The sequence below is a fragment of the Pseudorca crassidens genome, chromosome 12 (assembly GCF_039906515.1).
Source record: "Pseudorca crassidens isolate mPseCra1 chromosome 12, mPseCra1.hap1, whole genome shotgun sequence".
NCBI classification, from domain to species: Eukaryota; Metazoa; Chordata; class Mammalia; order Artiodactyla; family Delphinidae; genus Pseudorca; species Pseudorca crassidens.
Genome location: NC_090307.1, coordinates 75,537,648 through 75,562,385, shown reverse-complemented (window position 1 = coordinate 75,562,385; position 24,738 = coordinate 75,537,648). Strand labels below are relative to the sequence as shown.

Below are 24,738 nucleotides of genomic sequence, written 5' to 3'. Positions count from 1 at the left end.
GCAAAAGGAATCCTCTTAAAGGGGACGCGGCTGCGACGACTGCGCGTGCGCTTGCGCCCCCTGTAGGTGCAAAGGGGGTCGGGGGGCGACAACAGGGAGAGAGCTTGGAGTCAGGCGATTTGGAGTCAGTTCCCCAAGGCAAGTCACTCGCCAGCTGCGTCGACTTGGGCAAGTGAGTCAGGCTCCCTGGGCCTCAGTTTTCTCCCTCTGTAGCGCTGCCTACCTCACAGGTTTTTGTGAACATTTGCTGAGGTGAAACGGGTGTAGCGCTCAGGGTGGGCCCCGCGGGCCGTCACTCCGCGCGCAGGGCTCCGCAGGGAGTCGGCCAGGGCCTCAGGCTGACGCCGCAGCGGACTGAAGGAGTCCTCGACTGCCTCAGGTCTGTAGCCCTCTGGGCCACCCTGTCCCTGTTTTGCAGTTGCTTAGAACTGAGGGTGTTAGGTGGATTAAAATGGATGTAAGAGACCTGAGATGGGCTCCATAGCTGGACTTGAAATTTATCGGAGACAAGGAGGGAGTAAAAGAATCATTACTGGGAATTCCCTGGCGCGCGCTTCCACTGTGGGGGCACGGGTTCTATCCCTGGTCGGGGAACTAAGATCCTGCAAGCCGCGCGGCGTGGCCAAAAAAAAAAAAAAAAAAGGATCATAACTGTAGCGACTGTCACTATAGAGTGCTTCCCGCGAACTGTGCTTTTAATCCTCACGCAGTATGGAGAGATTCCAATATTACAGGTGAGAAAACGGAGGTATCATAATTGGGTCAGAATTAGAACCCAGAGCCATGCTTCCAGCCTATGCACTGGGTCCTTCAGAAGCTCCGGAGCTCAGGTAGACTCCCACCTTGGAACGTTTCCACATTTACATTCCATTGAATGCATTTACATTCAGGGCAGAGCATTGAACCTGGGGACGTTACAAGAATGAGGTCTTGCATCTAGAGTCTTGATCTAAAAAGATTTTTCATGTTAAACATGAAACCCCTGGGGCTTCCCTGGTGGCACAGTGGTTAAGAATCCGCCTGCCAGTGCAGGGGACATGGGTTCGAGCCCTGTTCCGGGAAGATCCCACATGCCATGGAGCAACTAAGCCCGTGCGCCTGCGCTCTAGAGCCCGCGAGCACATCTACTGAAGCCCGCGTGCACATCAACGAAGAGTAGCCCCCGCTCTCCGCAACTAGAGAAAGCCCACACGCGCAGCAATGAAGACCCAACGCAGCCAAAAATAAATAAATAAAATTAATAAATTTATTTAAAAAAAAAGAAACCTCTGTGGATTGATGGATGGGTAGATGCATGAGAAAGCAAATACAGTAGAACGTTAACTAGATGGTGGGTTAACTAGTAGAACTAGTAGAATCTAGATGGTGGGTGTATTCAGTGTGTTCACTGTACCATTCTTTCAACCTTTCTGTATATTTGAAAACTTTTATAATAAAATGTTGGGGGGAGTTATGAAACAAAAACAAACTCTGTTAGTGCTAGCAATAGCAAGAGAATAAAACCAAATATTTAATTTGTAAATTTATTTATTTATTTATTGGCTGCGTTAGGTCTTCGTTGCTGCTTGCCGGCTTTCTCTAGTGGCGAGCAGGGGCAACTCTTCATTGCAGTGCGCCGGCTTCACATCGTGGTGACTTCTCTTGTTTCAGAGCGCGGGCTTCACTAGTTGTGGCACACAAGGCTCAGTATTTGTGGCTCAGGTGCTCTGGAGCGCAGTCTCAGTAGTTTTGCACGGGCTTAGTTGCTCCGCGGCATGTGGGATCTTCCCAGACCAGGGATCCAACCTGTGTCCCCTGCATTGGCAGGCAGATTCCTAAACACTGCACCACCAGGGAAGTTCCCTGATTTCTATATTTTTATTTGTGCTTTTCTGTGTTTATGAAATTCTCTGTAATTAGCATGTACTACTTTCATAATTGGAATAAAAAATAAATTATTTCTAAAATAAAACAATCAGAACCATCTGTTGTATTCTGGATTATGTAAAACTTCTAGTTGTTCTTTCCTGGCCTTCAGAAAGCAAGCAGGAAAGAGCCCTGGCCAGAGTATATAGGAGCTTATGTATCCTAAAGGCATCCTAAAGTCCAGATGCCTCCTCATTTGGGGGGGTGCTTAGGTGTACTAACACCACCCTCTGAGTCCTGCCACTCCTACCTGATTGTTGCCTGATTGTTGAGGCAGTTGGGTAGTCTCCTAGGGAGAGAGAGGTGGAGTCAGCTAAGTGACCTAACAGAACTCTAGGTGTAAATAGTAATGATTCAACTCGTCTGGTGCAAAGTCTTGCAGCTTGTGATCACCAAAGAAGTTCATATGTAGCCTAGAAAATGTGCCCAGATCTGGGGATGTGACAAGTACAGCCTTTCTGGATTAGGAGGAAGGCAGCTAAATTGCTAGGAGGCATCATCCAGGGAACCGCAAAGGTGGATTTTGTTTCTGTGAGCCCAGGTACTAACCTTTGCAAGTTAGAACCCAGATGAAGCCCAAATTAGGACGTAATGCTAAAGAGGCCCATGCACTCCATTCTCTACTAAGGCCACAGATGCTAAGGAGGGTCACCCTTTTGAGCTTTTGCCCATCTGGTTATTCAACATCATCAAGTGCATGCTATAATTTAGGCCCTGGTTGCATGCAGTAATACCATTCTGTCCTCAAGGTGTTATATTCAAGTTGTTATTCAAACAGTCAATTTAGAGCACAGTTGTGATAAGGGTAAACTGCTGTGAGGCCACCTAATGCAGTTTTAGAGATTATAAGGGAGGCTTCCAGGAGGAGATATTTAGGTTGAGCCCTGAGGGACCAGTAGGAGTTAACCGTAGGGAAGGAGAAGGATTTTCAGACAAAAAGGACAGCATGAGCAATTGCTCAGATCATGAGATTATGGTAGACCAGGGGCGAACCCCACCTCCCTACAATATGGCTGGGGCAAAGAGTTCAAGTAGGAAAATGGAGGGCAAAGGAGCTGGGGCCGGGGCCGCCAAGGCCTAGTAGACTGTATTATGGAGTTTGGACTCTACTGAGGGCAGTGAGTAGCCATTGAAGGGTTTTAAGGAGTTATGTTGGGATGAGACCTTCTCAGAAGGAAGTGGCAGCTGACTGGACGGGAGATAACGAGTAGGGGAGGAGACTGAGAGCTAATTTGAATCGAGGGTAGCTGCAGGATAGTAGGGAAAGGAAAGGGAGTCAGGGAGAGATGTGGCAGCAGCTGCCATTATAGGGAAACTTGGGGAAAGAGGAGAGATAATTAAAGGGTCAGTGTAGGAAGTATTGCTGTGTAATCGCAGTGTAAGCCCCCTCCTGTGACTTCATTAAAAAATCTGCATTATCGGGCTTCCCTGGTGGCGCAGTAGTTGAGAGTCCGCCTGCCGATGCACGGGACGCGGGTTCATGCCCCGGTCTGGGAAGATCCCGCATGCCGCGGAGCGGCTGGGCCCGTGAGCCATGGCCGCTGAGCCTGCGTGTCCGGGGCCTGTGCTCCGCAACGGGAGAGGCCACAGCAGTGAGAGGCCCGCGTACCGCAAAAAAAAAAAAAAAAAAAAAAAAAATCTGCATTATACATTAATGATTTTAGAGTTGGATTCATATTGTTCCGGGAAGATATGACAGTGTGCTCAGATTAGCCCAGAGGTGAGTATAGGTAAGAACAGGGACAGCCTTGGGTGGCCTATTGACTAGCAGGTTACATGGGGATGTAACATGGGATTGGGTCCAGGGAGACACCAATGGGGAGACCACTGCCGTCATCCAAGCAAGAGATGCCAGTGGTCTGATGTAAGGTGATAGAGATAGATGCTAAGGAGATGAGATATTCCAAGGACAAAAATCATAGGACTTGGAGATAGATTGGTCGTGGGAGCTGAGGAAGGAGGAGGAGTCCAGGTTGACTGCCAGGTTTCTGGCTTGGGGTACTGGCTAGGCAGTGGTATCATTCTGAGACAGGGAATAAAGCAGAAGGAACTGATCTGCAAGAGGATGAACAATGATGAGTTCAGATACGTGTGAAGGAGGTAAGAAGGAAGGATAAGAAGTGTGATGACTCTACGCTCTACGTGCCCTCTCCAAGAACAGAATTCCAGGTGCATGACCAGGTGATGGTGGATGGACATTGGAGTCCTCTGATACATGGGATAGGCCTGCCCTTCCCACAGGGCGGGGCTTTCACTTAAGCTGTATGGGAGCTCAATAAAGTTCATCATTCCTAATATGATGATAAGAATGGCACCAGTGGGATTGTCTTCACATTGAAAAGAAACCTTTGGCCTTGGCAGACTGTGAAGAGTTAATGCATTTCCCACAGCAAGCCGTTTACTCCCTACTAGGGAGTAGGGCAGTGCCCAGTAAAAAATAATAATAAAGCAACACTGGGGATAAAACATTCTACAAACCTGCCCATCTGGTTTCCTCCCTTTCCCTATGACATCAGTCCCCTCTGGCATCCAAGCAAAATGTTTTCTTCTCTGCCAGCCTCAGTCATGAGCTTCTCCCAGACCTTGGCCCTTGGGAGCAGTGGGCAGAAGAGGAAGTGATGGGGGAGTAAACCATCGGTGGGAAAATGAGTCATCTCAGAGAAACTGGTCCAGGCTGGCAGAGAAGGCTTGGGCTGGGTCGCTGTGGAATGTGTTTCTGGCCACTGTACCCTAGGAGCTTTCTGTCATTCTTTGCCACTTTATTTGTGCTATAGAGTAAAATGAAACATTCTGGAGAGCTACATAATTAAGAACTGAGCTGTGCAGGAGAGGAAGGGGACAAGCAGCAGCAGAACTAGGAGATCTGGAGAGAGTATGGAAGGGGGTGCAGAGAGCTTTAGGGAAGCAAGTGCCATGTGTAGGTGGATGAGAAGAGGAGAAAGATGGGAAAGATAATTCAAGAAGAGTTGCAGTACATTGTGACTATTTGGTGTTTTCTTAAGAGACTGCAGAAAATCGGTAACATTTTCAATTATTTTGGGGTAATGAACTGATGTTTCTTTGGGTTTTTTGTTTTTTTTTTTGCAGTACGTGGGCCTCTCACTGCTGTGGCCTCTCCCGTTGCGGAGCACAGGCTCCGGACGTGCAGGCTCAGCGGCCATGACTCACGGGCCCAGCCGCTCTGCGGCATGTGGAATCTTCCCGGACCAGGGCACAAACCTGCGTCCCCTGCATCGGCAGGCGGACTCTCAACCACTGCGCCACCAGGGAAGCCCTGATGTTTCTTTGAATGTGGCCAGACAAGTAGGAACACGAGGGTCTGGTTTCATATGAGGTACATCTAAAGCAGTAAGCGTGCTGAATCTGTAGCAGCCTCATTGCTTCATTTTTGCCAACTTGCTGTATTCTGAGATGGAGGCCTCAAATAGCTTGTCAATGTCAGGGCTGCTTTTTCTCGGATCCATGGGCTGCAGGGGTCAGTGAAGCACTGCCTCCCCTCCCAACCCCCCCACGACCCCGCCCAGTTGTGAAAGTTGTAAAGTTGGATGCAAAATATTGCACGTGAGCAGGATAGTCTTGATTCTGGAAGAATATTCACGCAGTGCTATCCAATAGAATTTGCATGATGATAGAAACGTTCTCTATCTGAGTGCAATATGGTAACCCCATGTGGCTACATGTAGCTCTTAAGCACTTGAAACGTGGCTGCTACAGCTGAGAAACCGAACTTTTAATTGTATTTAACTTTAATTAATTTTGATTTTAATAGCCAAATGTGGCTAGTGGCTACCATACAGGACAGTGCAGTTCATCATTTTCAAAGGTCTGTAAAACTATACCCCCCCAAAAAAACTACCCCCCAGAAAAGTTAAGAACCAGTAGGGCCAATCCCTTTATAGCCCTGTTGTGTTGGCACATAGTAAGTGTTTAATAAACACCTGTTAATTTTTTAACTAGTACTTAAAGAAGAGTTGCCCTAGCTCCAGAAAAAGGGAGCTGAAGTACAAAATGACAAATGGTCTTCTCAGTTTCACCAAGTTTTATTTTCTAAGCCCTAAGTTCCTTACCCTCTACCCAAAACTTTTCCCTAAACATCTTCCACTCTGTCACATACCTTGGAAACTTATTTTATGGCACAGCGAACCAGAAGCACAAGCAAGGGTGGAAGGGGTGTGAAAAGATTAACAACAGTGCTGATAATGTTTTTTGATGCAGCAAGATGAGGCACTGATTTAATAGAATCCTAAAGCTTTGTACTCAATCTTGTACTAAGCAGATTTTTAATGAACTGCATCGATATAATTAGGTAACAGCACCTCAAAAGTAAACATATTCATTAAAGGTAAAAACAAATGTGGAAAGTACCTGCAGATTTTATAAAAGTAAAAAACAAAACAAAAACAAAAAAAACCCCCAACCTTCCAAGCTGTACCTCCCCCTGTGCTAACATGTGCACAGTAGCTAAATTTCCTTCTGTCTGGCTGAGGCTGGCTCTCCCCCTCAGCCAGCACATGTGCAGGGCTTCTGTGAATGTCACATTGACAAACGTTCCCTGGAGCTAGGCAGCTGGGGACCAGTTTCTTTTGTTATTCCCTCCTTCTCGTGGGCTGCCGGTTTTTCTTGTCATGGCACATTCCTTGACAGTGCCTGCAGGAGACTAGGGTTTTTTCCCTCATGGAACACTCTGACCCCAGCTCTAAAAGCCCAGGCTTGTGTATGTGGCATCTGGGACTTTGGTGGTTTTCCCCACTCCTTGCCCACTTGACATTTGTTCATTCATTCCACCGGGTATTTACTGAGCCGCAGAATAGCCTGGCTCTGTGCTGGGCGCCAGGGACACAAGAGTTATCAAGACCCCCACTGTTAAAAAAAAAAAAAGACCACTGTTGACAGACAAAGGGACAATGGCAATGGGTGCTCCTGCAGCTCTTAACCCAGAGCTGAATGGGGTGTTCGGGGAAGACTTCCTGGAGGGAGTGGCTTCTGAGCTGAGTGAGACCTGATGTACCAGCTGGTGTTAACCAGGTACCTGAGGAGAGAAGAAAAGCATTCCAGGCAGAAGGAAAAGCATGTGCAAAGAAAGCTGGGACGACTTCTGTCGCTTTGGGGAAGCTCAGCACAGTTAGGTGGGGCTGAGGAGTGTTCTTTCTTTCTCACTCTACAGCCGCCAGTGATTTAGGGTGAGAAGCCCTAATGTAAATCAGAGCCTGGCTGGGTTAGATTATACATGTAAATCCTAAGTATTTCAGCTGCTCATACAAATGTTTATTGTATATCCCTGACTAGGATGATTGTAAAGGGGATGAGATAGGCTGGAGGGAGGGGAGAGCCTGAGGGGAATATAGTCTCACAGTCTCCTAGGGGAGCTGTGCAAAGCGAAAGAGTACTTGTTTGGAAGCCAGAGGGAAAGCAGAAGAGAACCAAGCAGAAATCCAGCGATCCCTCCTGGGCCTGAGTAAGAAGGGCCGCAGGGGGTGCTGTATTCAAAATGCTAGGATGTTTATTAATAACTATAATTCCCTAAGGAATTGGAAGCACCCTCAAGGTCCACCCAGAGGGGACTTGCTACATGGGAAACGTGCAGTTCTGAATACCATGCAGATGTGAAAAAGAGCAAGTCCCTATACGTAGTTATGAAAAGATGTGCAAGTTATTTATGGAATGCCTACTGTTGGCACTGTGCTAGATGCTAGGGTGCCAGAGGTGGAGGGGACAGTGTCTGCCTCCCAGAGAGAACCCCATCTGCACCCCTTTATCTTGGCCTTTGTGATTCGCCTCCACCAGTCTCTCCCTCATCTCCCATTACTCCCAGATTGCCAACTTCTCCAGGATCTGCTGTGTCTGAAAGCCTGTACCAAGTGTTGCAGGGGCTAGTTCTTCTCCTTGGAACATTGATTTCTCCACCTCTGCCTCCCCAGTCTCTAGCCTGACCAAACCCTCCTTGGCCTTCATGTCCGTGACTTAGTAAGTTGGTGTTCAGTGATGCCAAGACCTGTGTGACCCCAGCCTAGAGCTTTCCTCCCACTTTGTACCTTGGAAAGGCCTAGGTGTCCCCTACTGCTCCTTTCATTCCCTCAGTATTTTTGCCAGTTGATTTGTCTAAGCACATTCTAGAATCTTTTTATCAAGTTCTATATGGCATCTTCTAGTTTTTTTTCATTGGAATGGTGTTATATCTATAAATTTACATGGGGAAAATTTTTCCATTCTTGCTGTATTTGGCCCTCCCACCCAGAAGTTTGGTATCACTTTCTATTTATTCACATCTTTTTTCTTCTTTTCTCTTATTTGTGGCTTATAATTTTTATATTTCTTGAAATCTAAGTCTGTAGCACTGTGCTGATACCCAGGGAATACCTGCAGTGTCTTTTTTTGACACCACCTCTGACACCAAATGTGTCGTTTTTCCACACCAGTTCTCCAATTTTCCAACGCCAGCTCTGTGTCCAACAATTCACAACTACCCAGAGTTAGTGCAGACCCCCACAGGTTAAGGGCTTAGTCCCATAAGACTTACCCTCAGTTCAGATGCCAGCTGAAAATGGGGTTACCAGTCTACCCACACTTCTTCCAGGCTGACTATAAATTTGGGGTTCCTATAGACTGTTTATCCCCCAAAATTCATATGTTGGAACCTAACCACCAATGTGATCGTATTAAGAGGTGAGGCTTTGGGGAGATAATTAGGTCATGAATAGGATTAGGGTCCTTATAGAAGAGGCCTCAGAGAGCTCCCTCACCCCCTCTACCATGTGAGGACACAGAGAGAAGGTGGCCATCTATGAACCAGGAAGTGGGCCCTCACCTGAACCTGCCCATGCTGGCACTCTGATCTTGGACTTCCAGTCTCCAGAACTGTGAGAACTAAATGTCTATTGTTTATAAGCCACCCAGTCTATATAATATTCTGTAACAGCGTCCTGAACAGACTAAGACAGGAGTCATGAGCATGGAGGTGTTATTCAAAGCCTTGAAAATGGAAACTATGAGAAGTGGTCCAAAGACTGAGGCCCGGAACACTTCTTCCTGTAGAGGCCAGGGAGAAGAGGTGGAGCAAGTAGATGAAGCTGAGGAGGAGCAGCCAGTGAGCCGGGAGAAGAGGGAGAGTCCTGGGGATACTGGAAGCCAAGCGAAGAATGAGCTTCAGAGAGGAGGAGAGCAACTGTGACAAGTACATCAATGAAGGACGCTGAGAACTGGCCACTGGATTTAGCAGCGTGGTGGTCACTGGTAACCTTGATAAGCTGTTTTGGTGGAATGGACTGGAGAGTGAATGGGAAGTGTCTTAGTCTGTTCAGGCTCCTACAACAAAATACCATGTGCATCTCATTCAGTGTCCACTTCCTCTACACACAAAATGTAAACTCCATGAGGACAGGAGCCAGGTCTGAGTTTCTCCCTTTCATGTCCCTAGTGCCTAGATGGGGGCCTTGTACCAAGTAGGTGCTCAATAAGTATCTCTTGAAATAATGAACAAGTGACTAAGACACAGGGCAGGAACTCTCAGTGTTTATCCTCTAATTGGCCAAAGCACTTAGGCAAGAAAAAATTAAATAAGTAATGGAGCTTCTCTTGGCAGGTGCTGAGGGAGGTACATCTCTGTACCCAGCACCTAGCTCGGGGCCTGGCGCACAGTGAAAGCTCAGAGAATGCTGCTAGCTGAATAAGCATTACCTCTTATATCTGCACGTACTCCTCGCATTGGTGGTGATCTCATCAAGCCCCATGGCTTTAAGTGTCATCTGTAATCTGATGACTCCCCAAATTATAGGTCTAACCTGGACCTCTTCCCAGAACTCATATATCCAACTGCATATTTGACATTTCCACTTGGAATGTCTAATAGGCATCTCAAACTAACATAGCCAAAACAACTTTTTGTTTCTCTTTTGGCCAGCCTTCCCTATCTCAATCCATTCTTCTCATTGTTCAGGCCACAATTCTTGGAGTCATACTTAACTCCTCTCTTTCCCCCACACCCCGCATTCAATTAATCAGCAAATCTGTCAGCTCCACCTCCAGAATATATCCAGAATCCAACCGCCTCTCATCCTACCTTTGCTGTTACTGTCCTGGTCCAAGCCACCATCACCTCTCACCTGGACTGTTGCAGTAGCCTCTTCCTGGCCTCTCTGCTCCCACTGGCTTCCCCACACTCTATCCTCCACCCAATAGCCAGGTCATCAAGTCTTGGCTCAAATGGCACCTTCTCAGAGAGACCTGCCTGGAAACCTCTATTTAAGACAAGATCTCTCACTCTGTCCCCTTTGGTTCCCTTAGTCTATTTTTATCCATTGAACTTAGCAGGGTCAGACATATTTTTGCTTACTTATTATCTTTATTCTCTTGTTAGAGTGTAAGTCCCATGAAGAAGGGATTTTGCCAATTTTGTTCTCTTGTGGATCCCTAATAGGGTTCTGATCACCAATCACAATGGAGTTTCCCTCACACCAACAAGCAATTCTCTGGACACCAGCTGGGTGTCCTACAATTCTACTCAGTTCTGATACCATCTACCTGGAGATGACATCAGATTCCACTGTCAAGGGTTCAGTCCTACAAGACTGCCCCCTCCCCCAACTTCAGAAGCCAGTTCCAAGCCCAGGTTGTTACCTGTACTTTTGACCAACTGACTATAAGTCAGAGGTGCCCACGACCCCCTCCTTGAGTTCAATTAATTTGCTAGAGCAGCTCACAGAACTCAGAGAAACATTTTACTTACTAAATCACTGTTTGTTTGTTTGCTTGTTTGTTTTAAACATCTTTATTGGAGTATAATTGCTTTAAATCACTGGTTTATTATGAAAGGCTGTAACTCAGGAATAGCCAGATGGTAGAGACACAAGGTATGGGGAAAGGTTGGGGGGCTTCCATGTCTTCTGCCGCGCACCACCCTTCCTGAACCTCCATGTGTTTACCAACCTGGAAGCTCTCTGAACACCGTCCTTTTGGGTTTTTATGGAGGCTTTATTACATAGGCATGGTTGATTAAATCATTGGTCATTGGTAATTGAACTCACTCTCCAGCCCCTCTTCCCACCTCAGGGGCCAGGGGTGGGACTGAAAGTTCTAAGCCTTTAATCTCATGGTTGGCTCCACTGACAACCAGCCCCACCTTAGGTGCTTTCCAAAAGTCAGCTCATCAGCAGAAACCCAGTTGTGGTGGGAAGGGGCTTGTTATGAATAACAAAACACTCATTTCACCTTTATAGCTCTGAAGTGATTTCAGGAACTGAGGACAAGAGACCGAATGTTATAACAAAAGATGATCCCATTGCTCGTGTTATATTTATATATAACAAGATATATATATATATATAAATATGTTTATAATATATATTTCTTATCATAAATTGTAATGTCACAATCCCCAGCACGCAGAACAGTGACTGACATCTGGTTCTCTCTCAGCAATCATGAATGAAGGTCTGAATGAACTCTTGAGTTCTGGAGAGTCAGGTTTTCTTCCAGTCAGTGCGTAAGAGTGGAGATGCCGGAAATCAGATACCAACTGCTTGTTCCTTTGTCTGGGGCCCTAGAATAATTGAGATTTAACTTGGGGCCACTTTGCATATAATTAAAGAGTGACAGCAAGGTCACCTAGTGAGTCAGAGGGGGCTCCTAGAGCAGACTCCAGTCCTGCCTCCTAGTCTATGCAGGAGGGAACTTGTTCTGTAATTGTTGGACATCCCATCCCTTTGTCTGTAAGTAAGCCTGCCTGCCCTGTGGTCCTTACACAGGGCTGTGAGTCTGGGATCTGTGGCATTCAGACTCATCCTAGATTATTATTTTTTTTTTTTTTTGGCCACACCGCTTGGTTTGTAGGATCTTAATCCCTCGACTAGGGATTGAACCCGCGTCCTCAGCAGTGAGACCGCTGAGTCCTAACCAATGGACTGCCAGGGAAGTCCCATCCTAGATTTATTTAGGGCACTGGTTCTCAACTAGGGGGCAATTTCACCCTCCAGCGGACATTTGACACTGTCTGCAGACTCTTATATATTTATTTATCTTTGGCTGTGGGCTCTAAGTTCCCTGACCAGTGATTGAGCCCGGGCCCTCCGCAGTGAAAGTACAGAGTCCTAACCACTGGACTGCTAGGGAATTCCCTGTCTGGAGACATTTTTGGTTAATAACTGGGTGTGCGGTGCAATTGGCATCCAGTGGGTAGAGGCTAGGGATGCTGTTAAACATCGTTCAATGCACAGAACAGTCCCCCAGCAGAAAACTTTCTGGTCCAAAATGTTGGTTCTGAGGTTGAAGAATCCTGGTTTAGGGTACCATTAATGATAATTGGTAGCCAGCATCATTGACCTTTGCCATGTGCCAAGTCCTATACCACCTACTTTATATGCACCATCTCAATCTCCAAATTGTCCTTGAGAAACAAGGACTATTACAATCCCCATTCTACAGGTGAGGAAACTGAGGCTCAGAGAGGTAGAGTCACTTACCTAAGTTCAGACACCTTAGTAGGGGCAGGGTAAGGCTGCACACCCAGGTCCACCTGGCTTCAAAGTCTGTGCTTTTAGCCTCTTCTCTGGGTTTTCTGCTTACTGATTGGGAGCTGAGGGGGGCCCACTAGGCCTCTCTGGACGTGCCTGAATTTATCTGCTGCACCCCGGACAGGGGGCTGAGCAATCAGGCTTCGGAGGTATCTGTCCATTCAGGCGAAGCTTGGCTATGGGCCAGAGGGAAGCTTTTTCTTCCCTGAGTTGTCCCAGTCTGTCTGGCCTCACTCTCCCTGCACTGCAGTACAGTTCTTGGCTCCACAACTCAGTTCCCCTGCCAGCCCCAGGCTAGTGCCAGCCCTTCTCCATGGGAAGAAAGCTTCTAGATTCAGACCTAGGCCTTGCACACTCTCCCACTGAGCCTCTCCTTTCTGTACAGGAGTTCTTGAATCAACCCTGGGGACTGCAAGGTCACATTCCTCACACTTCCTTTCAGGTAAGGGAGGGCTGGAGCTGCTAGGTTGGTGACAGAACTCATGGTCCAAGAAAGTGCTTGAGGTCCCAGAAAATCTTGGAAAGTGATTGCTGGACAGGGCTGGGAACAGTGCAGTCCTGGGCCAGTGGCAGGGTGCAGGCTGTGGCTTTTTCTGTCTTGTTTTGGGACCTCCAGTCCCTGCAAGAAATCCCTCAGTGTGCTTGTGAACAAATCCAAAGGGCTTTCTGAGGGCCCTGGGAAAGTATGATGGCTAAAGTGCAAAGAATTTGTTCAGGGAAGATCAAGACAGTCAAGGACAAATCTGGGGTCAAATTTGAGAGAAAACAACTCTGAATTAGTTTGAAAAATCCATTCTTTCTTCAGTCCATCTATCCATCCATTCATCTATCCATCCATCCAACATATATTTAGGGAGCTCCCACCAGGAGCCACGGATGCTGAGAGTCTCCGGGGACACACATCATCTCCCTTTGTCTGGGGAGGTGAGGCAGCTCAGAGGTTTCATCGACCACGTAAGTCTGTACAGTCAGACAGAGCAGGGTTCAAATTCCAGCCTTGTCATTCCTAGCATTGTGACTTTAGGCAAGGGACCTCACCTCTCCGCACCTAATTTTTCCTCATCTATGTAATGGAGAGATCAACAGCTCTTAACATCCACCTTATAGAGTTGTGAGAAGTCAAGGAGATAATGTGTCCCAAATGCTTAGCACATAGTAAGTTCTCAGTACATAACAGCAGTAGCTACCATCTTTTGGACCTTGGCTAGGTCTTTTTTTTTTTTTTTTTTGGGCTGCACCACGCAGCATGCAGGATCTTAGTTCCCCGACCAGGGATCGAACCCGTACCCCCTGCAGTGGAAGCATGGAGTCTTAACCACTGGACCACCAGGGAAGTCCCTGGCTAGGTCTTTAGATGCATTATTTAATATAAACCTTGCCACCACCCTACAATGAAGGTATTATCTCCATTTAAAAATCAGGAACCTGTACCTCTGAGAGGCTAACTCGTAGGAGGGCACACAACTTAGGTTTTTCCCAAGTCTGTCTCCAAAGCCTATGATTTCAGAAGCTTTGCCTCCCTCTCACGATGATTTCCAGTAATAAGAATAGAAAATGCATGTTTTCAGGCTCAGAAGGGTTCTCAAGAAAACTTAGCAGCTAGGAGTGGAATATAGTGAGTTGCCCAGACATGTGATGCTACAGAACCCAATTGATGGGCCAATTCAGTGGGACCTGGTGAGGGAATCTTGCATTCATTCCAAGAGTATAGGTTATCCTAGAGCAATTGTTCTTTATCCTCCTTGGGTTCTGAATCCCTCTGTGCCTCTGATGAAAGGTATAGATCCTCTCCCTGGAAAAATGCCTGTGAGCACAACACACATCTTGTGCATAATTCCTGGGGACTTGTAAAACCTTCGCAATCCATCCACCGGACCCCCTTTAAGAGCCCTCCGCTAGGGCAGCGTTTCCCAAGTGTGGGACACATATCACTGGCGGGGTCCCAGATCAGTTTAGCAATATGAGGGCAAAACATTTTATATTATAATATTTGTTTATATTTTATGGTTACCTTCTATTTATGATAAATGAGACTAGTTTTCTGTTTATGGTAATAATATAAATTTGCCTTTTAAAAATGCTTATTAAAAATAGGGAGTTTAATTGAAGAAAAATATTGAAGAAATAATAGTAGAGGTAGGGTGCAGGTATGGCAAAAACCATGAGGACGATTTGGGAAATGTCTCTGGGGTTTCTCCTTGGTGGAGTCATGGTGGGTTTACTTTAGCGTCATCTGAATTTCCAGAGGACCCTGGAAATGACTTATTTTGGGGCTCTCTACGTTGATGGCATGGTTCTGACCAACCAAAAATGCTGTTGAGTCTCCACTTTCTTACCTTCCCATGGAATTCCCCTAGTGCCTATGATGAGCTGAACCCTCCCTGCTGCCAATCAAAACTACACCAGATACTGTCCTCATGCAGATCTAAGTGCAAGCATTTTGGTGCCATACCCATTCATTTATTCAGCAAACACCATGTGCCAAGTAGCAAGCATAGGCCATGATCCATTCACGCCCAGAAAGTGTGAAATCCCCAGCACCCAAGGGTAAAGCCAACTTGTCTGAGGTGATGGAAAGAGCAGTAGATTTGGAGTCAAACAGACCAGGATCTTAGAAATCTGGTTCCATAGCCGCACGGCTTGCAGAATCTTAGTTCCCCAACTAGGGATTGAACCCATGCCCTCGGCAGTGAGAGCTCGGAATCCTAACCACTAGACCACCAGGGAATTCCATGACATCACTTCTGATACTGTGTTTGTTTGTTTGTTTTTCTAACACCAAATACTTATTTTTCCACATCCATTCTCCAACATCCACTGGGTGTCCAACAATTCAGTTCTGACGCTGACTCCCAGAGTTAGCACAGACCCACAGGCTAAAGGCACAGACCCACAAGACTGCAAATGGGGTGCCCACGTTACCCTCACCATGCCCAACTGACCATAAATTTGGGTTCCCACAACCACTTCCTCAGGCTTGATAATTCTCTAGAATGACTCACAGAACTTAGAAAAGTACTCTACTTACTATTACAGATTTATTATAAAGGATGCAACTCAGGAACAGCCAAATAGAGGAGATGCATAAGGCAAAAGGTATTGGGGGGTGGGGGGATGCAGAGTTTCAGTGTCCTCTCAGGGTGCACCACCTGCACAGCACTTTATAGTTTTGGAGTTGTTATGGAGTATTTGTTACATGGGCATGGCCACTGGGGATTGAACTCAATCCCTTCCCCTCCCCTCCCAGGAGGTCAGGAGATGGGGAAGGTAGGGGAAGGGGACATGGGTAGGAATAGGGGGCTGAAAGTTTCAACCCTCTAATCATATGGTTGTTTCCTCTGATGACCAGCTATCTAGATATCTGAAACTATCTGTATATCTGAAGGCATCTTGCCTCCCTCCCCCCAAAGAGTCACCTCGTTACCTAAACTCCAGTGTAGTTGATAGAGACTCATTATGATAACAAAAGATTCTCTTATAACTCAAATAATTTCAAGGGTTTAAGAGCTCTGTGCCTGGATCTTCGGACAAAGACCAAATACACACACACACACACATATATATATATATATATATATATATATATATATATATATATATATTCTATTATACTTCTTTGAGTCTGTCTTCTGGTTACAAAAAGAGAGTATTCAGCTGAATAAAAGGTTGCCAACTGGAGGCCCATAGGCCATATCTAGACTGCACTGTGTTTTAAGAAATGAATTTGTGACCAACATTAAAATGATGATATTTCCCATAAAAATAATTCAGATTTCTGGTCTCTCTTGAAAATCAGATGATTTTAGCAACACTGGGTCAACAATCTCAAATGGCAACATCTGCCTGGGCACCTTTTAAAGGGCTTTTCTAGGGACTTCCCTGGTGGTGCAGTGGTTAAGAATCCACCTGCCAATGCACGGGACACGGGTTCAAGCCCTGGTCCGGGAAGATCCCACATGCCATGGAGCAACTAAGCCTGTGCGACACAACTACTGAGCCTGCACTCTAGAGCCCGTGAGCCACAACTACTGAGCCCACATGCCACAACTACTGACGCCCGCGCCTATAGCCCGTGCTCTGCAACAGAGAAGCCACCACAATGAGAAGCCCGCACACCGCAATGAAGAGTAGCCCCGGCTCGCCACAACTAGAGGAAGGCTGCGTGCAGCAACGAAGACCCAACGCAGCCCAAAATAAATAAATACTTTTTTTAAAAAAAGGGCTTTTCTATTTGCCACAGTCCCCTCCACTCCCTATTGTACCACCTACCTCACCTCACTCATTAATGTTACCTGCTGGGCTCCTGTACTTCTAAAGCCCTTTCAAACCCCCAAACCCATGATATTGGAAAGATTAGGTTACTGTTGACTAGAAACTCCTTGAGGATGGGGCTGTAACTGACTCTGGGTATATATTTCAAGCATCCAAATCCTGAACAGACATTTCATTTACAACTAGCGGATATTTATTACCTGCCTCACTGTGCGATAAGCAGATAGGAAGTGAGAAATGATTCTGCAAAAATAAGTGGTAACAGAATGAAAAAGGCCGTTGGTTCCTAGAAATAATATCCCCAAAATGTCTCTTGGGGTTAAACACAGGCCAGAAAATCATGAGTTTCTTTTTTTTTTTTTAATATTTATTATTTATTTGGCTGCGTCAGGTCTTAGTTGCCGCGTGCAGGATCTTTGTTGGGGCATGCGTGATCTTTAGTTGCAGCACACGGGATCTTTTAGTTGCGGCATGTGGGCTCTCGTTCCCCGACCAGGGATCGAACCCAGGCCCCCTGCACTAGGAACACGAAGTCTTTATTATTTTAATTAATTAATTAATTAATTTATGGCTGTGTTAGGTCTTCGTTGCTGCACGCGGGCTTTCTTTAGTTGCGGCGAGCAAGGGCTGCTCTTTGTTGTGGTGCACGGGCTTCTCATTGCAGTGGCTTCTCTTGTCGCAGAGCATGGGCTCTAGGCGTGTGGGCTTCAGTAGTTGTGGCACGTGGGCTCAGTACTTATGGTTCACAGGCTCTAGAGCGCAGGCTCAGTAGTTGTGTCGCACGGGCTTAGTTGCTCTGCGGTATGTGGGATCTTCCTGGACCAGGGCTCGAACCTGTGTTCCCTGCATTGGCAGGTGGATTCTTAACCACTGCGCCACCGGGGAAGCCTGGGAACACGAAGTCTTAACCACTGGACCACTAGGGAAGTCCCAGCATGAGTTTTTGATAGTGCTCTTACTTCACTTTTTAAATATTTATTTACTTATTTATGGCTGCGTTGTGTCTTCGTTGCTGCGCGCAGGCTTTCTCTAGTTGCGACTAGTGGGGGCTACCCTTCGCTGCGGTGTGTGGGCTTCTCATTGCAGTGGCTTCTCTTTGTTGCGGAGCATGGGCTCTAGGCTCGCGGGCTCAGTAGTTGTGGCGCAGGGGCTTAGTTGTTCCATGGCATGTGGGATCTTCCCAGACCAGGGATCGAACCCATGTCCCCTGCATTGGTAGATGGATTCTTAACCACTGCGCCACCAGGGAAGTCCCACTTTTTTAAAAAAAAATTTATTTATTTATTTATGCTGTGCCCGGTCTTAGTTTCTGTGTGTGGGATCTTCGTTGTGGCATGTGGACTTCTTGGTTGCCGCATGCATGCGGGACCTAGTTCCCCGATCAGGTATAAAACCTAGGCCCCCTGCATTGGCAGCGTGGAGTCTTACCCACTGGACCACCAGGGAAGTCCCTCTTCCTTCACTTTTAAAGAAAATAATTAGGGTCAAGAGCTGGTTGAGATGAGCAGCAAACACAGAAGATGCTCAGGAAGGCAGGTGCTACAAATGGAGAAAAACCTACAGGCATTTATCGAGCAAAATCCTCTTATTTGTTAGAAAACCTTAACATCATCCCGTCCCAAACTCCTTTTCTTCAAAGTTATTAATAAGAAGAAGGCACACTGTCTCCTCAGCTAAATGTATTAAAGTAATATTGAAGTTAAGAGAATGGACTTTAGGGTCATCCAGACCTGGAATTTTTTCCTTTATTAACAGCTTGACCTTGTGAAAGTCAATTTCCTAATCTGTAAGCTGGGGATATAAGACCTGGAATTCTTAATTCAATGCATATCTAAGTCAGTGCATGCTATGTGGCAGATGCTGAATTCGATGATGAAGATGCAGCAGTGATGAAGACAGGCAGGGACAAATAGACAATAACTGAGCAAATAAATACATGAGATAATTCATGCGAATTTATTCTGAAGGAATAAATGAGGCAAGTACAATGGAGGAAATAAAAAAGTTACTTCAGTAGAGAGTAACTGAAGTGTGGTGGTAGGGGGTAAGTAGAGATGATTCTTTAGGGAAGGAGGCATCTGAGCTCAAATCTAAATGAGCAGAAGTTATGCCAGGAGGGAGATGGGAGGAAAGGGGTCCCAGGCACAGCTGTTGTGAGGAGCAACTGAGTAAATGCCAAGCACTTGGTGATAGGCAACCACTCAATACACAGCTGCTGTTCTTATGACCTCATCCCCTTTAACGACTCTCAGCTCCTTCTGTTCAAACAAGGAGAAGCTGGCCAAGCCATAGATCAGAGGGTTTAAAACTATATACACTACCAAATGTAAGGTAGATAGCTAGTGGGAAGCAGCCGCATAGCACAGGGATATCAGCTCGGTGCTTTGTGACCACCTGGAGGGGTGGGATAGGGAGGGTGGGAGAGAGGGAGATGCAAGAGGGAAGAGATATGGGAACATATGTATATGTATAACTGATTTACTTGGTTATAAAGCAGAAACTAACACACCATTGTAAAGCAATTATACCCCAATAAAGATGTTAAAAAAAAAAAAAAAACCTATATACATGAAAAGTAAAGGCCCCCAAGAGAGATTCAGGTTCTAGCATCATCGTTAGATTCCATAGTTCTGAATCATGCATCCAAGTCAGCAAGTCAGGTAGAAGCACTAACCCAGACTCACTCCTGTTGCCAATACAACTTCTTCCCCAACAGCGACTCTGTGTAGAACTACTTTAACTCCTCCAACCCATAATCCCACCACTGGAAACCTGAAACTGGGAAAAGTCTCTTAATTTGATTTAATTGATATGCATATGTTGTACCGGAGTTTCTCATTATTCCCAGCTGGTTTCTCTTTGGCATTGTGTGCCTCTGATCAAATTGTCTAAGGGGCTCTGGATTAATGAGAGTGGGTGGTCAAGTAGAAACAGGCAGAAATGTAAACAGAAAGCTTCTGGTTACATGATTAAACTGATAACTTGTTTATGCAAGTTCAAAAACACATTTTAGGTATTTAAGGGTTGGTTGTTCAAAACCTTGCCATGACTCTTGGGACAGTTCCATAAATTGACAGCCATCGGTAAGATTCTTCCAACCCTTACTATGTGCCACAAGTTGTGCTGAGAACTTCAAATGCACTAGTTTATTTAATACTCCCAGCATGCCTATGAAGTGGTTTCCTTTTATATTTAATCCCTTTACAGATTAGAAAACTGAGGTTCAAACAGCTAGTAAAATGACAGGGCTAGGATTTAAATATTTAAATCCAGATCTGATCCTGCTCCCCAACCCCACCCCAAGTCCTTGGTTTTTTATCCACTTAGTGGTTAGTCTCCCTAAACCAGAGGAAATACCTCTAAGGGATGCCATTCTATTCATTAGGGCACCTCCGCCCTAGAGGTAAATCCCCACCAAGAAACTCCTACACAGGAAAGACTGCCTCATCTGAGCAAGAAGCCCCACCCTGGACACACACCACCGGGATCGGCACTCCCAAATCCACCCGGAGGGCTCCCCACCCCCTTAAATGAGGTCTGCATTGCCCAGCAGGGAGACCCCACTCCTGGGGATAATCTCTTAATTCATAAGGAAACCCTCTCCCATTTCTGAGGACCTCTGACACCCGCACTCCCATATTTCAGAGGAGGTCCGGCTGCATAATTTGCATGGCCCAATGCAATATGAAAATGTGGCGTCCCTTGTATTAAAAAAAATACGAATTTCAACAATGAGACAGCAGAGCATTAAACCAAATCCTGGGGCTCCTCTTCTGCGACTGCACGGATCACTTGCCCACGAAGCCAGCCCTGCTTAAGAGATACCCTTCTAGTGAAGCGATTGGCTACCTCAGTCAGAAAGGGTAAATCCTTCCGACCTGGGATGGGAGGAAGGGACGTGGGATACCCAACTTCCAAAGACAATACTTATTCTAGAACACACTCTGGGACAACCTCCGTAAATTTGGAATCACTTCTCTTGACCTGGGCGGAAGCTTCCTTCGCACCTCTCTAGCCGCTGGGCGGTCCTCGCGACCCCACCCCAGCACCGCCTTCGGGGTGTTTGGCCTCATCTCGTGCGGCCCATTGCCGGGGCAACCGACGCCGAGAGCGGTGCATTGTGGTCTGCAACAAAATGCAGGAGAAAGATCCTGAGGGAACCATTGAGTCCATGGGCCAATGGGAGAGTTCTGGGGCTGTGTCAAGCCAATAGGGACGTTCAGTGGGGGGCGGGGCCGGCGGGAGCAGGGCGGGGCTTAGGTACTAGGCGGCGGCGGGTGGCGTGGGGCTCCATAGATGCGCCACGGCTTTAGTAGGGACCGTTCGTCTCGACCGGTCTGAGCTTCGCCAGCCCCTCCCCCAGGAGACCGTTGCAGTCGGCCAGCCCCTGCTCTTTGGTGAGAGACTCGGGGGGGTTCCACTATCTGGCTTCGTCCCCTACCGGACTTATCCCGCCGTTCGGTCCGCGCGGCCCGCGCTTCCTGAGAAGTGGGGTTGGGGGTCGTCCCGGGGTGGCGTGGGGCGGGCGGAGCGGGCCGGGGAAGCTGGCGCCTCGCAGGCGCAGCCCATAACCCAACTCCTCACCCTTTGCCCGGGCCTCGCCCCCCCAGGTAACCATGTGTGACCGAAAGGCCGTGATCAAAAATGCCGATATGTCGGAGGAGATGCAACAGGACTCGGTGGAGTGTGCTACTCAGGCATTGGAGAAGTATAATATAGAGAAGGACATTGCGGCCCATATCAAGAAGGTGAGGACAGGGCGCGGGCGTGGGGTTTCGGGCAGTTTGCGCTCAGCTGGGGCGAGTCACAACTTAGTTCCTTCTCCTCGATCCTGCGTCCCCCGAGCAATGGCAGAGATACTTGGGGGGCACGCAAAGTAGCGCGGGTGTAGAGGTTTCCAGAAAAGGACGCAAATGAATTTTGCGCTTCTCTTGAAGATCGGCCCCTCAGCGTTCGAAGTTTTTTTTTTTTTAATTACCCAGCTCCACGGGGAAAGCGCCACCTAGTAACGGTTTCTAGGATCAGGCAGCAGCGGTTCCCCCCCTTCTGCATGATTGCTGCGCCCAGGATCCATCTGGGTGCTCGAGAGGGGGGTAGCTGCGTGGGTGTTTCCAGCAGGGCCGAAGGGAGATCTTGCCAGCCTTCAGTGGGGAGTCAGTCGGCAGTTGAGGGAAAGTGGGTGGTAGTGAGGGCTGGGTACTAGGTTGGGGGATTGGTAAATGGCAGTCTGTAGAAAGCTGGCAGGCCTGCCAACTTCTCGAGCTATGTTTTCTAGAAGGGAAGGAAGCTGGCAGCCTAAGCCGTGGGAGGGTTCTAGTCGAGAATGAGAAGATGAAAGACTTCGGATGGAGCAGAAATAAATACCTTTTTGACAGAGGCAGCAGCAGTGCGTTGGTCTAGTTTGTAAGAATTTTATTCCCCTTAATCTAAAAGACGTTCTTGCTGTGTACAATACAATAGTAGCCAAATTTTGCCTAACTCACCAGAGACTTGTAGTACTTTCATAGAGAAGGACTAGCGTTGGCCCCTGCCTAGAGCTACCCAGTGAAACCTGGAGCCTCTGGGGGTGGGGAAAATAGGGAAAAGTTGTTACTGCAGTTTGCTCTCCTTGAGGACCAGGTGGTAGATTAGCACTGTTAGGATAGATGTGGGAAGAAGGGCTATTGACAGAAAGATAAAATTTTCCCAGGTAGCTGTCAGGTTCTGCTTCCAGCATTCTTTTTATAGGGACAGTGGAGTGCCAAGTGTCTTGTCCGTTTAAATTTTGATCCACAGTGGTTTAGAAGCTCATTGAGGCTTTGTTCTTTTGGAAGTCTTTTGTTTCAATAATACTGAAATGAGTTATAGTGGGGGTATTTTGGGCTAAATATTTACTATTTTCTTGGCTTTTGTAGGTGCATGTCGTACAATAGGAGGATAGTTTAGTTCTGTTTAAAAACTAGAGGATAAACTAGAACTGATGTCACCTGCTGTTAATGAATAAGAATATTCTAGAAGTTATGAAGGTGTAATTGCCATGATAACAAAGCGCTCTGTCTCTGACGTTGCCCTTTCTGACTTTTATCTCCCCAGCCCCCATTCCTAGCTTAGCTCAGATTGCAAGTATGTTTGCATTAATGCACCATGTAGGCGATTTGGAGCTGAGGAACATTCTTTCATTCTAAGAATTTGCAGATGCTGACGTTCCTTCTTTCTGCTCTGCTTATCTAGGAGGCAAACTCTGACCTCTGGTTTAGCACTAAAATTCTGTGTTCTTTTTCTCCTCCCCTTCCCCCAGGAGTTTGACAAGAAATACAACCCCACCTGGCACTGCATCGTGGGGAGGAACTTCGGTAGTTATGTGACACATGAAACCAAACACTTCATCTACTTCTACCTGGGCCAAGTGGCCATTCTCCTGTTCAAATCTGGTTAAAAGCATGGACTGTGCCACACCCAGTGATCCATCCAAAAACAAGGACTGCAGCCTAAATTCCAAACACCAGAGACTGAAATCTTCAGCCTTGCCTAAGGGAACACCTCGATCTTTATTGTGTTGTTTTGTACAGGGCATTCTCTGTACTAGGTTGTTGTGGTTATAAAGCAATTAGCAAAACAGCTTACATTTGTATTTATTTTCTATTCCATACCTCTCTGTCCCATGTTTTTTCTCTTCAAAATCCATTCCTTAAAAGAAATAAATGTGTTGGAGAAGTGTGCGTTAATAACGATTTGTTCAAATAATCTAGGGTTGAAGATGGCCTATTGTTTGATCTTGGGTAGTTTGGTGGGGGTGATTCCTTGAAGTTTCTGTGGGATATAACAGACTAGCCTATTCAACGCTCTTGAGTTTCATTCTTGCCCATCCTGCTACTGTTATGCATGGAAGAATACTACTCAGAAGTGCATGTTAAGAAATGCATGGCAGAGAAACTACTGAATTAACTCTTATTCCTAATCTGATGCTTTCCTTAAGTGCTCATTTTGTTAAAAGATACTGCTATAGAGTGTTCTGGGCCTTAGGCCTCAAGTGGTGATGAATGTATAGTAGTTCCATGGTTGTAAAATGGAAATAAGCTAATAAGAAAGTTGGGCTCTAGACTAATTTCCCCTCCCCTGCCTTGGCCAAAGTATATTCTAAAGATTAAAGGTGGTCTTAAAAGGGAAATCTTTTGAGGCAGCCCTCCATGTGATTCTAATAAAGTCTGCAGGAATTTAAACTTATAAGCCTGCTGTGCTGTGCTTTAACTAGCTGTGTTCACATGTGACTTGAAGCTTTCACTAAAAGACCCAATTAAAACTGGATAAGTAAACTTCATTAAAGGTTTCCTGCTATCAATTTTAGGAAGACAAATCTTTTCTATGAATAAAAGCGAATATGGCAGACTTGGCTTTTGTAGATAGGAAATATTCCAGAGGCTGAGACAACCCACGCCCATCCTGGGAAGCTGCAAGGAAGGTCCTGGCTTTTAAGTTCCCCTTTGTTTTCAGTGTTCACATGAGGTAAGCCTTTTTGTTTTAGACCTTGGATCTATGAGATACAATTAGGGTGTCTGAGCAGCCAGGCTAATGCTACACAGAGCGGGTGATAGATCTGAATTGACTGATGATTCCATCTTGAGAGCAATATTAGGTCTGTAACATCTTTGGGAGGTTGTTTTTCTTTACCAGAACTTGGGGTCTTAAAAGTTGTAGTGAAGTTGATCAATGTTAGGACTGAGAAAGTTTCAGGGTAGAGGGGCAAACAATTGTTTTACTATTATGGCAATTCAAGTGGGAGAAGTTTTTCCCCTGCTTTCTGCAGGAGAGGAGCAGGAGGTACTGTGGAACGGGACTGCAATTGCAGTCGTTTAGGTTTGTATTTATATGAACAGACTGAGAATGTTCCTGTAATACATCTTTTTTCTACCTCCTTTTCCTCTTTTGTGACCTGGCTATATTTGAAGCCCAACAGGTGTTTGGCTTTCAAAGCTGCATCAATCTTGTCGATTTTAGCTCTACTTCCAGTCTCCAGCTGCCTTCAGGCCACAAACGGCTGGACAATGGGAGTTCTAATTTCATCAGGCCCATATCTATT

General features: G+C 46.4%; 1 protein-coding gene across 3 annotated transcripts; it reads left to right on the top strand.

Moving 5' to 3' along the window:
- The first annotated feature begins 21 nt into the window (after positions 1-21).
- On the top strand, positions 22-23,389 carry DYNLL1 (dynein light chain LC8-type 1). 3 transcript variants are annotated; one of them, XM_067700576.1, is made up of 3 exons: positions 22-138; positions 21,293-21,430; positions 22,960-23,389. In XM_067700576.1, the coding sequence occupies exons 2-3, from the start codon at positions 21,299-21,301 to the stop codon at positions 23,095-23,097; spliced, it is 270 nt and encodes an 89-aa protein (XP_067556677.1). In that variant the 5' UTR covers positions 22-138; positions 21,293-21,298; the 3' UTR covers positions 23,098-23,389. The 3 variants fall into 3 exon arrangements, with proteins under 3 accessions (XP_067556677.1, XP_067556676.1, XP_067556675.1); XM_067700575.1 differs by having other exon boundaries at positions 60-172; XM_067700574.1 differs by lacking the exon at positions 22-138 and adding an exon at positions 20,928-21,079.
- Positions 23,390-24,738: the final 1,349 nt, after the last annotated feature.

What these genes read in the sequence shown, in the direction of transcription:
- DYNLL1 (XM_067700576.1), top strand. Translation starts at nt 21,299, where the DNA reads ATGTGTGACCGAAAGGCCGTGATCAAAAATGCCGATATGTCGGAGGAG. An exon ending in TTGCGGCCCATATCAAGAAG is followed by an intron (nt 21,431 to 22,959) that starts GTGAGGACAGGG and finishes CCCTTCCCCCAG; the next exon opens with GAGTTTGACAAGAAATACAA.